Source organism: Thalassophryne amazonica, chromosome 8 (assembly GCF_902500255.1).
Source record: "Thalassophryne amazonica chromosome 8, fThaAma1.1, whole genome shotgun sequence".
Classification (NCBI taxonomy): Eukaryota; Metazoa; Chordata; class Actinopteri; order Batrachoidiformes; family Batrachoididae; genus Thalassophryne; species Thalassophryne amazonica.
Window position 1 is genome coordinate 58,342,239 of NC_047110.1, and position 13,827 is coordinate 58,356,065.

Genomic DNA, 13,827 nt, shown 5'->3' on the forward strand with positions numbered 1-13,827 from the left:
CCATTTTGATTTTTTATTCTTTTTTTTTTTTTTTTTTTTTTGAGCTCTGAATACAAAGACAAATGCCGCCACCTACTGGTTGGAAGATTAATTGCAAACAAGCGAAGTCATGTTCGATTAAAAAAATTACTCCAACAGCAGCAGGCTTTTTCTGTAGTTTCATACATGAGTTAGGCTAAAATCTTTAACTTTAAGTTACCTTGAAATTTTGAGTATATATATATATATATATATATATATATATGTATGTATGTATGTATTTCGTTTTAGCATCAGTGAGAGTTTGGGAGTCAAAGAAGGTGACAGATCATCTGTGGTTACCATGGTGATAGCGTATGGAAGAGAGAAACGGTCAAAGAAGGTTCTCATTTTCTCTGATTCGTCGTCTGTAGTCCAAAGTGTTCACACATGCAACACAAATTGATGTCCTGATTTTTTTTTATAGGATGCACATGACACTCAGTGTCCAGGTGAACCATGTTCTCTTGCTCTGTGACACAGTGGACATCCTTCTGGTCAGATGCAGAGATGGACTACATATGCATTTACTCTCCTCCTGCATGTGACCAGCTGCAGACTTTCCCTCAGAAATTCTGCAGTCACACTGTGGTCTGTCATACTTATGGAGGAGTTCCTTCTCCACCATGTCAGACCACAGGAACTATTTGTGGTCTCTGGTTGATGAGATTTCTTTTCTTCTGTAACTTTCTGACCTTGTGGTTTGACCTCACTTGAACACTGAGTATGATCTGCTTAAATACAATAAACTCCACCAGTTAATTTCCATTTAAGAAATCTATTGATAACAAACAAGGATGTGCATTTTGCATTGATTTCCCTCCTGAAATTAGCCACCCATAGTGATGGAAGAAACAAAAGTTTTAGAACTTACATACATCTTCATACATCTTCAAATGCTTATCTGGGATCAGGTCATGGGGAGGTTTCAGAACTTTGGAAAATAAAATAAGTAAAAGTAAGTAAGTAAATAAAATAAGTAATGCTTCAGACTTCCATTCATTGTTCTGAAATTTTATCCAAATAGGAAATAAAACAGCAGCCTCTGGAAAAAAAAACAGTTTGATTTTAAACTGTTTGAAAAACATAACATCCTTTTCTACATCTAGAAAACGATGTTATGTTTTTGATACATACTATAAATATGATCATTCTTATAGAAAATAATTTGTTGGAAACACAAAGACAGAATTTTTATATTACAAAACAGTGTACAATTAATAAGAGTGCAAAATTTTTCTAAATTTATAACAATAAAGGATTAGTAAAACTATAAATAGTTCAAATAAAATGTTTAAATAAAAATATACAAAACTTGGAAAAATTAATAAAATATGTTCTGAGAGTGTTTTTTTTTTTTTTTGTTTTTTTTTTTTACCAACTGCTCAACCAATAGGAGGGGCTGCGCAGTTAGCAATGTCACCCCACAGCAAGAAGGGTGTTGGTTCTAATCTGTGGGCCCTTCTGCGTGAAGTTTGCATGTTCCCCTGACATGGATTCTGTCTGGGTATTCCAGTGGGGGGGAAGAGATTGCAGGTTATTTGATTTTGATGCCTATAAATTCAGTTCCCTCTCTGTCAGACTGGTAACCTGTCCAGGATGATGTTTGACCATTTTGAGAATCAGATTTTCCTTTTTTCTACCCATGGCACATTAGTAGAAGGCGAATAAAGTAACACACCAAGTTAAGATGGTTCCACACCTCCCCCTCAAACCTAACCTCAACCCAAAAGTTTTCATTGAACAAACCCAGAGTTTCCACATTGTCGTAAAAACACCTCCAGAGATCTTAAGTCCCACACGTCCTCACACAATTCCAACAGATGAACAAATGGAATACCAAAATGAACTGCTTTAACATAGCCAGCTGTTTCATTGTTCCCTGCAGCCTCTGTCTGTTTGTCTTTCTTGCTTGTCCTCGGAGACAATCTGCATAGTGTGACCAAAAAGAACAGAGGTGTTGTTTTGCAGTGAATGGTGGAAAAGTGGGGGGGAGATGGTCCAGCTGTGGGGGAACAAGACAACACAACAGCATCTCACATGTGGGTGAAGGGAGGAGGGGTATCAAGGCTGTGGGGGCTGCACACAGTGGCATTGTTATAGGGTGGTGTGTGTGTGTGTGTGTGTGTGTGTGTGTGTGTGTGTGTGTGTGTGTGTGTGTGTGTGTGTGTGTGTGTGTGTGTGTGTGTGTGTGTGTGTTGGGGGGGGCACAGCTGATAAGGTTGAGAGAGATGGATCATTCCTCTAAAATCCTCCCCATAGGAAGCCTTGACACAGGACCTTCTTTTTACTATATGAGATAGTAAGTAAGTCCCTTCAGCTGCTCCCTTGTTTGCACTCAGAGTCGGCACAGCAGGTCCAAGGTGGATCGACATGTTGAATTGGCACACGTTTTACGCCGGATGCTCTTCCTGACGTCACTCCACATTACATGGAGAAATGTGGCACGGAACCGGGAATCTTCTGCACTGAAACTAAGCGCACTAACCACTTGGCCACCACCCCTGCGAGTTTTACTATATGGTCGTTGAAAAAAATTGATTCAAAGTCATAATTTTTCTATTTGTGATCCGCTAACATCTGCACTGGAAAACATTTACTGAACTCAATTTATTAATATTATTTGAATACCACTTTGAAAAACAAATGTGACAAAGTGCTTTTTAATATCGGCAAAACACAAGACAAGAAGAATTTAAAGGCAGTGGGATCCATTCATTCACACACTACTTTTTCCTGCCACTTATCCGGGTTCGGGTCTTGGTGGCAAGAGACCACGTAGCTCACACCACACTTCCCTATCCTTGGTCAAGTCTCCTAAATCTTCCAGAGGCTTTCCTAAGCCACCAGGGAAATATAATCTCTCTAGCGTGTCCTTGGTCTTCCCCAAGGCCTCCTCCCAGTTGGACGTACTTAGAAGACCTCCCTGTGGAGACAACCAAGGGGCATCCTCACAAGATACTTGAACCAATTCACCCGACTCTTTTCAGTGTGAAGAAGCAGAGGCTCTACTCTGAGTCCCTCCTGGATATTTGAGCTTCTCACCCTGTCTGAGTTTAAGAGCAGATACCCAAACAAAGGAATGCCCACCAGATCCATAAAACATCATGAATAAGTACAAAAGGGCTGCATTCACTTTGGAGGGACAGACAGTTCTGAAAGCATAAGAAATTAAAGTAGTGGTCAAAAGTTTACATACACTCACCATGGGAATGAATGTCATGGTAATTTGGGGGTTTTAATAACGTCTTTGAACTGTTCTTTTGTCAGAGTGGAATGATTTGCCAGCATACATCATTAATGACTTAAAAATTGGGTGCACAAGTTTGAATTTATTTTTGGATCTTCTCTAATCCACATAGGATCACAATTATAGATACAGGCTCAAATATATACATACACCCCCCACTAATATTTGGTTAAATGTCCCTTACCAAGCTGCACCTCGACCACACACTTTTGGTAGCCATCAACAAGCTTCTGGCATAATTCTGGCTGGATATTTGACCACTCTTCTTGGCAGAATTAGTAGAGTTCATTTAAACTGGTTTGTTTCCTGGCAAAGACCCAGCTTTTAAGCGAAGTCCACAAATGCTTAACAGGGCTGAGGTCAGGGCTTTGAGAACACCATTCCAGAGGTTTAATGATAGCCTGCTTTATCCAACCCACAACCAGTTTTGATGTGTGTTTGGGATCACTGTCCTGTTGGAATACCCAATTGCATAACATTGTAGAACCTTCAGCACCACTTATTAAAATATTTAAGTGAATGTATGTATATATTTGAGTCTGTATGTATACTTTTGAGCCTTTGTGGATTAGAGAAGATCAAAAATAAATTCAAACTTGTAACCCCAATTCTTGTTTTTGAATGTCATTATGTCTGCTAAACAATCATTCCACCTTGACAAATGAAGATTTCAAAGACACCATTAAAAGCCAAAAATTACTAAGAGTGTATGTAAATATCCAACCACAACTGTATTAACCAAGCTGTGTTTGGTCCAGCTAATTGTCTGTAATTCCCTGAAACCAGCATCATGGAGAACAAATCACTGGTCCAAGACTTTCCTTCTTGCTGTTGTCAGGCTATTAAATGCCAACAATGGTGTCATGATCCTGCCATGTTGGGGCTCGAGTCATTGTTTTGGACTCTTGTTAGCTTCCTCAGGTTGAACGTCTGTAATATTCTTATCATGTTCCTTTGATCATAGGCTTTGTTTTCTGCTCATCATTCATTTTCTTGGCATCTTCTGTTGGTGACTTTATGTTAATGAATTTGTAGTTTCTGGTTTTGTTTCATTTACCTTCTGTGTTTTGTAATCTGATCATGTTCAGTTAGTTATTTATTGAATTCTCTGTTGATAATTTATTCTGGTTTGTTATTCATTTCATTATTCTGTAGTCTCTGGTTTTGTCTTTCTGTTCATTTATTTTCAGTGTAGCCATAGTTTATGTTTACTTTTATACTTTAATCAGTATCAGTTCCGTTCTAGTTTTGATTATAATCATTTATCAACACTTGTTTTTCGCTTTTTAGACTAGTCACGTTATTTCCTAGCTTTGCCCCTTTTGGTTTTGTTCACATTAATTATTGGTTGTCTTGAGCATGTCACATTTTTCACCGTTGATATTTCTGTCACTTGTTTATCTTGCTCCAGTCTGCTTTGCTTTTTGTTTCACTGTGCTCTCTTGCACTTGCCCTTGTCTTTCTCAGTTACGCCCCTTCCAGAACCTTCCCCACACCTGTTTCTCATTTACACCTTGATTAGCCTGCCCCTTATTTAAGCCCTCACAGTTCCACACCTCACCACCAGATTGTTGATTTCATATCACTTTCCAGCCTTCGTCAATAGCTCTGTTTTGTTCTGTTTCTGCCTGATGGTATTTTCACTTTGCCTTGTTTTTGACCTCAAGTTTGTCTTGGCCCCTGAAAGCCTATACACCATGTTTTTTTTATCAGTGCCTGTTTATTGAACCAGGTCTCAGCCTCACGTCTGTCTGCTACCTTTGCCTCGCTGCTGGACCACCCATGTATGACCCCCTGCTTGTTGTACTTATTAAACTTTTTTTTTTAGCTCTGTCAGTCATGTAAGGTTGCAGGTGTGTCCATCCAGTTTGTGCCACGCCTCACAAATGGCCTTTTTAAATGGCTGTTATGCTCCTATGGACTGAGATGTCTTTTAATTTATATTAGTGCTTATTTATATGTGTATATGAATGGATCTTTTAATCAATGCTCCTAATTTATTATCTTCTAACTAGCCATATGTTGCGTTTAACAGATAGCTACTCCGACTGTCAGATTTGAAGTTGTGTGGATGGAGTGGTTCAGCTGACAGTGAATTTCCATTCTTGTGATCAGTAAAGTTATCTGGCATGAATTAAAAGGTTGTAGAGTATAGCACTTTGGGAGTCTTTACTGATGTTGACTTTGCAGATGATGCTGTGACCTTTGAGTAATAAATGGATGCCCTGATTGTCCCAGAACAAGACTAAGATCCATGTTTACAAGGATTTCCTGGACTAGGACATCCCAAGTCTATCTGTATCTGTGAAATTGTTGAACCTGTAGAGGCAATCAGTTATTGACTTGAAATCAGGTGATGGTGATGTCTGGGAAAAGCCTACATAGAGTCATGAGGTTGCTGTGTTTGGCCGTGCTGATACCTTTACAGAATGTTCTACTTTCTGGTTACCCACCATTATGGGTCTCAAAATGATTCAAAATGCTGCTGCCAGAGTTTTGACAGGAAGCACAAAATTCAACCACATTACACCCATTTTGGCATTTCTTCACTGGCTTCCTGTCTCTGTGAGGTCAGATTTTAAGGTTCTGTTACTAATCTATAAAATTATTCATGGGCGAGCACCTCCCTACTTAGCTGACCTAATTAAACCCTACGTACCAGCCCGGGTTCTGTGTTCCCCAGGTTGCAGAGCTACTTTGTGTCCCCAGGGTGAATAAAAAGTCTACGTGGTCACAAAGCCTTGTCTTAACATGCGCCTGTTTTGTGGAATAATCTCCCTCTGACAAACAAACAAACAAACAAAAACACAGTCAGATTCTGTATAGAGACTTTCAAGTCCAGACTTAAGAAGCATCTATTCTCCCTCTCGTATGGCTAGCATACTGGCATAGTATGGAACTATGCTTCTTATCCCTTTAACTCATCTTATTATTTCCTCACTTCATCTAAATTCTGGGTCTGCTAGTGAAGCGTAGGACTAGCAGCCGGAGATCATCTTAGTACTCGCTCTGTTTCCCTGTCATCTTACTGCTGGTGAACTCAAACCTTAGGTGCAGTTTTTCCATCTGACTGATTCTGCTCTTTTTCTCTCTGTCCGAGGTACAGATGACATTGCACAAGGTTGACAGCTGCACACCACAGGGTGCTGGACTGACCATGACCCTGAAGCTGACCCAACACACTGCAGTCTGCTTTTGGAATATATTCTACCAGGAGGACAGGCCCACTGATTGTGTGAGGTTTAGATGCTGGCCCTGTACCCCAGGGTGCTGGATGACTCCCTGCCTGCGGCGCAATTGCTTGCAGTCATCTTGCTTGGTCATCTCAATAATGCACTTTGTTTTGGATGTTACTACGGTTTTCTCTGTTTCCTGTTTCTTCAGCTTTATAAAAACTTGTGAAAACCTTGTAACTGTTAGAATGGCCTAAGCAGTGGGTCACCCCTCTGAGTCTGGTCTGCTTGAGGTTTCTTCCTCAACATCATCTGAGTGAGTTTTTCCTTACCACTGTCACCTGTGTGCTTGCTCTACAGATTGGTAAGGTTTAACCATGTGTGAAGCGCCTTGAGGCAGCTTTGTTTTGATGTGGTCCTATATTAATGAAATAAATTGAAATTGACTTGAAATGGAGCTACATTTGCACGAAGGTACATGTGAAATGCAAGCATACTATATATATAGAGAGAGAAAGAGAGAGAGAGAGAGAGAGAGAGAGAGAGAGAGAGAGAGAGAGAGAGAGAGAGAGAGAGAGACTTCCAAAAGTATTGGGACACGTGGTTGTTTATGCCATTTCAGATACAAAAATAAAAAAAAAATCTAAAATTATCTTCGTAAAACTGAAAGCAAATCTCTACAATATGACATAAATTAAATAAACATGCAGAAGCCAAAATGATGGGTTGCATAAGTAATGGAACATGCAAATAATCAGTTTTATTGCCAGTTTTCTTTAGACAAGTCAGGGAATGGATACATGAGCATTTCCAAGTCACTGAATACTGTATGTCTTGGGCTTTGTGGTAAAGAGGAGGATTTTTTTTTTTTTTTTTTTTTTTAAAGAAGGCCTGCAATTTAGCTAAAATTTTCCAGAAGGTACATCTGACATGCAAGTTTAGATTTGATCTTTTAGTGAAAGAAAATCATCCTCTATACCACTGGTGATACAAAATGCAAAACATGCACTATGTACAATTACTCCAGTCACAGCCAGTGAAGCATCACTGTGTGGTATGACACCTGCACTATGTGCTGCCGTAAGAAACTCCAATGTGTGGTGAGAGCAACCAGGATTGTTAGTGTGTCTCTCCAGCACATCTACCACACCCACCTCAGCCCTCTGCTTTGCAGGTGATCCCACTTACCCGTTTCACAGCTTCTTCAGTCTGCTGCCATCAGGAAGGAGACTGGATCCTCTGGGCCAGGACCAGCAGCCTGAAAGACAGCTTCATCCACCAGGCTGTCAGGAAGCTGAACTCTCTTTTTTCTGTACGGTACTGTTTTTATTTTGTTTGATAGTTGCATTTCACTTACTTTACTTATTTTCTATTTTGCATGCCCTTAGTCTCTCATGGATCTTTCCATTTCTATGACCTTTTGTATGATCACTTTCACTGTGGGCCTCAGAGCAGTTTCCATCCTGTGTATGTCTGGTGTTATTGACAATAAAGCTGACTTTGACTTTGTCTTGCTTGTTGACATTACTTGATGTAATAAGAAATACAACTGTAATAAGAAGGCATAGATAAAATAAGCTCATCTTAAACATATAGTATTTATGATTAATGAACCACTTTGATTTATTTATTTATTTATTTTGGTATATGTCATTAGAATGAAAGCAAGGACGCTGTTCCCCAAATTATCAAACATGTCACTAAAATGTTTATCTCAGTAACAGCAAAATAGTGAGAATATGTAAAATATCATTCATGGTTAATTTCTATGAGGAATTAACAAATGTATTTTATGTTTGGTTATTCCCCTTCCTCCCCTGTGCCAAAAAACAAAACGAAGAAAAAAAAAAAAACACACTTTTAAACAGGCAGGCTTGGGTAGCAGTATATATATTATACCATGTTATTAATGCGCACAGAATCAAACTCAGTTTCAATTAAGTTTCAATTTATTTTCATTTATATAGTGCCAAATCACAACAGAGTTGCCTCAATGTTGCCTTCACACAAGGTCTAACCTTACTAACCCCCAGAGCAGCAGTGGTAAGGAAAAACTCCCTCTGAGGAAGAAACCTCAAGCAGACCAGACTCAAAGCGGTGACCCTCTGCTTGGGCCATGCTACAGACACATTTTACAGAAAAATCCACAAAACGAAAATGCAGGAAATGTTGCCAGTGTGCAGGACAGGTGGGTCTCCAGCAAAAACACCACACCCATCTCTGGATGGAGCTGCACCTTAAACAGAGAGAAAAAAACAGAATCAGGCATCAGAAAGACAAAAAATACAGTATAATTTGTCAGCATTAAACAACAAGAAAAACAGAAGAAATACTAAGGTGATCGCCGACCACTAGCCCCAAGCTTCACTAAAAGACCCAGAATTATAAAGTTGAGGCCGCAGCATGCTCTGTTTCCTAATAAAATGAATTAAAAGAGTAAAAAGCAAGAACAATACTTTGCCAGTATGCTAGTCACACGAAAGGGAAAAAAGTGCGTCTCTTCCGCTCCTCCGTTCCTTTTGGGGCTGTACGGGGGTAAAAGTGTGTGAACAGACACTGAGAGGAGCGCACATCCCTCACCTGTGCTTCCTCTGCTCCTCTCCTCCGACTCTCTGCTCCACGCTGCAGGGAGGGAGAACCAAAGGAGGAAGAGTCTCCAGCCGGGAGGCAGCGCGTAACGCAACTTTTACGCACGACGTTTTCAAAGGGTTTGTTTTTTTTTTATTTCTAAACTCTCGACGATTTTGCTTGTCCTTCACAATCTGATGGCGTTTTTGTGAAATTAATTCAAAGACTGTTGTGGGAATTCGATCTGAAGTGAAGGAATAATTCAGGATCTTAATTAAAAAGAAGTTCCAAAGTAGACTGGAGACGTTTCGTTCCACCTCAGCTTGTGAACAGACTGAGGAGACGGGAAAAGGTGGATTCATGCAGCCGAACCAAACACAAGAATAAGTTAAACATCTGGATTCCGTGATGTTAGTGTGAATGTTTCCCCGATCCGAATTGATTTCGTTCGGACAGGGGGAGACGTTCATGGATTTTCTAAGTGGAACCCGCTAGGATGGACGTGGTAGATGAAACAGAAGCCTTACAGAGATTTTTCGAAGGTAAGATTTCTCTCTTAATTATCTTAAAATGACAAGTCGGTAAAGCTTGGAGATTTTATTTTCTTTTTCTTTTCTTTTTTTTAAAGTAGATTCGCTGAAATACGTTTTCCATCTACATTCACAACCGCTTTGACCTGAAAACATTTGATTTTAGTTGGAAAATAAGTGTCGTTCGCTAATTCCAGTCTTGTGAAATGCTTCGGGAATTCCAGAAAAAACGTTTGACTTTTCCTCAGAAGGTCACTGACAGGTGGCTGGTGGGATTATTCATTTAATAAGAGCGGTGTTGGTGAATATTTCCTCATGCGCACCGAATCTGTTGATGTTAAAACGTAAAAAAAAATGCAAGAACGCATGAGGGTGGACGTGGTGGTGATGTCGAACAGAACAAGTTGAAGGGAGACTGGAGGGGAGACATGAAGAGGGTGGGGACGGGGACTGGTGCTGGAATCCAAAGCAAGAGAAATGGAGAGTTTTTACAAGTATACATGGTTGAATGTTTTCATGAGAGTTACTACACTGAAAAAATGATACTTTGGATCAAAATTATGTAATTTGTTACAGCTAATTTTTTTTTAGTTTCTCACAATATATATTTATGAATATTGTAAAGTGATTCCAGCAGATTTATACTGGAAACCACAATTTTCAATTAGACCAATGTAAATAAGTACTTTGAATGAAGTGTACTGTGTTTCAATTTTTTCAGTGTATGTGGATCAGCAACAAGCATGACATGATCTATCTATCTAGCTAGCTATCTACTTTTTGACTCTTTTTTTACTTTGTTGAAATTAACAGTACAGCAGTTGTACTTTTTGCATATAAACCACACCAGATACAAATGGAAATAAATATGATTTAAGTGTGAGACTTTGTGAAATGTAAATTGAAGTGCAAAAAAATTATTCCTTCCTTAAAAGATTGTAATATAATTCTACAGTTTTATTCCTTTTATTAACATGCTGGAGGGCTTTAATATATTTCTTCAAACTGGTGCAAAGAAACCAGTTAAGATGGGGGTGATTTTTGATGCTTTGCATTTATGTGCATTAATTTTAACAGCGATGACCAGCAAGTTCACAAGTCATTTTCTTAAAAATCTGAATAAAATATTTAATAACAGACCAGACATGACGTGATGTGCGCACTTTACACAGGAAGATGCCAAGTTGGGTTCAGACCTGTTACTATCTTCTGACTATAATGCTGCTGCTGGATCAAAATTAGATGGATGGAGATGATATTAACACCAGAACCTTAAACCTTAACAACTGAAATGCCTTAACACTGCGTATACAGTTGTGCTCAAAAAGTTTATGTACTCTGGTACATAAACTTTTTTTTAGGACATTGTTCCAAGAATATGAACGATAAGACAAAAACTTTTTTCCACTCATGGTTAGTAGTTGGGTGAAGCCATTTATTGTCAAACAACTGTGTTTACTTTTTTAAATAATAATGACAACAAAAACTACCCAAATGACCCTTATCAAAAGTTTACATACCCCTGTTCTTAACACCGTGTTTTGCCCCCTTTAACATCAATGACAGCTTGGAGTCTTTTGTGGTAGTTGTGGACGAGGCTCTCTGATGGTAAAACTGCTACTGAATGTGTCTTGGACTTTATTTACATCAATTATGAAGAAATACAAACAATATGGCACTCTATGGTAAATCTGAATGGAGTAGACAGTTCTCAAAAACTGAGCAACTGTGCAAGATGGAGAAGAGTGAGGAAAGACACCAAGTTATACACTGCAAAATCACTAGTACAAAACTAAAAGTGGGACCTTATGTTCACTGGTAGTGTTAATTTAACACTGTCACTGTTAGTTTTACACTGGTGAATTTACTGTGTACCACTTCATCATGAAACTGTATATGCAAAGCTTGTACTGTGCACAATTTCTCCAATCAAGCCTATAAGTTCTTCTGGGTTGTCTGGGTGTCTTTCCTCACTCTTCTCCTTCTTGCGCAGTCACTCAGTTTTTGAGAACTGTCTACTCCATGCAGATTTACCATAGAGTGTCTTGGTGGCTTTCCTCACTCTTACTGTGTGTATTTCTTTGAAATTGATGTAAATAACATTCAAGACATATTCAGTGGCAGATTTACCATCAGAGAGCCTCATCCACAACTACCACAAAAGACTCTAAGCTGTCATTGATGTTAAAGGGGCAAAACACAGTATTAAGAACAGGGGTATGTCAACTTTTGATCAGGGTCATTTGGTTAGTTGGTTAGTTTCTGTTGTCATTATGATTTAAAAAGACTAAACACAGTTGGTTGACAGTAAATGGCTTCACCCAACCACTAACCATGAGTGAAAAAAAGTTTTTGTGTTATCATTCATACCCCCCCCCCCCCCAAAAAAAAGCCCCCAAAAAATAAATTCTACCAGGGTATGTAAACTTTTGAGCACAACTAGATAGATAGATAGATAGATAGATAGATAGATAGATAGATAGATAGATAGATAGATAGATAGATAGATAGATAGATAGATAGATAGATAGATAGATAGATAGATAGATAGATAGATAGATAGATAGATAGATAGATAGATAGATAGATAGATAGATAGATGTGTGTGTCTTCTTTGCATTATGATGCTCATATGAATTGTTCGCAGTAAACTGGGCTCATGTTTTTGCTTGAACTTGAAAGCATGGGATGACCTAATCTTTCACAATTTTAAAATATTTATGAAATCATTTATCTTATTCCTTTCCTCAGTTTTCTGCAGTTATGACACAGCTCAGTCTCACTTTTTTGTGCTCCCGTCATAAAATGAATCAGATTTTCATGATGCGTTTTTTTATTTTTTGCTACTTCTAAGCCTACCCCTTCCCCTAACCCTAACTATAACCTAACCCTCTCCAACCCAGTCTTGTTGTTCTGACATTAGTTTGGAGTGTTTACATTCTTGCTTTGGGAGGCAGAAACATCTTTTGGCTTTACTTCAGCCCTTCTACTCAGACTAAAATGTCAGCTTGTTCATGAGGACTATACAGTAGGCGCTGCCTCAGAGTCTCTTTCTGTGTGTAATTTGGGTTTTGAGGGTGACTTCGGACCTGTTCCACTCAATATATTGAACTATTTGTCTTCTTATTCAGGAAACTTGCAGATCTCTGAAACACTGCAAGTCTGTTGTAGTGACTGATAGAGTCAATAACACTAGTAAATGCAGAAAACACAAATAAATGTAAACCCTGAATTAATGTGACAACAGGTCTTTTTACCAAAAAGAGTTTTGCAAATTAATTAATTCATTCATTCATTCATTCATTTTCATCTGCTTATCTGGGTCCTGGTTACATTTGCAGCAAAGCAAGCAGCTCAACCCACACTTCCCTATCCTTGGCCGAGTCCTGTAACTCTGCCCAGGGGATCTCAAGATGTTCCCAAGCCAGCTGGGAAATATAATCTCTCCACCATGCACTAGGTCTTCCCCAGGGCCTCCTCCTGTTTCTACGTGCTTGGAAGACCTCCCTAGGGAGACGACCAGGGAGCATCCTCACCAGGTGTTTGAACCACCTCACCTGACTCCTTTCGATGTGAAGAAGCAGCAGCTCCACTCTGAGTCCGTCCCAGATAGTCCAGCTTCTCACCCAGTCCAGGAGTGTAATCCCAGATACCCGACAGAAGAATCTAATATCTGCCGCTTGTATCCACGATCTTATTTGTTCAGTTATTACACAGTAAATTTTGCAAACATCACCAGTGTTAATTTAACACTGGTGATTTTGCTGTGTACCCAAAGCTCATGACCATAGGCGAGGATAGGAGTGTCAATTGAATGGTAAATTGAAAGCCTTGCCTTCAGGTTCAGCTCCTTCTTCACCATGAAAGTCCAGTGATGAAGAAGGAGCTTGTCATTAGAACTGAGTAAGTTTATTTATTTGCTATAATGATGATTTTACTCTTAAGCTACCTGTATTTTTACATTTTATTATTTTATCTGTGATGCAGAGAACAGCAGAATTTAGTAATTCAAGTAGAAACTTCTCTTTCTGTTGCAAGTACTTCTGTTGTGTTGTGGAGCTTTGCAACACAGCTGTCTTTTTGGGTATGTGGTGTGAACACTGACTGTATATACAGCGAGTAAAATTAGGGTTGAACATGTCACCATTTTTCTCAATAAATATATTTCTAAAGGTGCTACTGACATGACATTTTCACCAGATGTTGGTAACAACCCAAGTAATCCACACATACAAAGAAATCAAACAATTTATGTCCACAAATGAAGTTATGTGTAATAATGTGAAAT

General features: G+C 39.0%; 1 protein-coding gene across 6 annotated transcripts in view; it reads left to right on the forward strand.

Moving 5' to 3' along the window:
- The first annotated feature begins 8,986 nt into the window (after positions 1-8,986).
- Positions 8,987-13,827, forward strand: part of myrf (myelin regulatory factor) — a 67,268-nt gene continuing 62,427 nt past the window's right edge. For all 6 annotated transcript variants that reach the window (XR_004562208.1, XR_004562212.1, XR_004562210.1 and 3 more), the window contains exon 1: positions 8,987-9,551. Coding sequence is in view for 1 of the 6 variants with exons in the window: in XM_034176374.1 (XP_034032265.1) it covers positions 9,506-9,551 (46 nt within the window). In the remaining 5 variants the exon portion in view is untranslated. The remainder of the gene's footprint in view (positions 9,552-13,827) is intronic.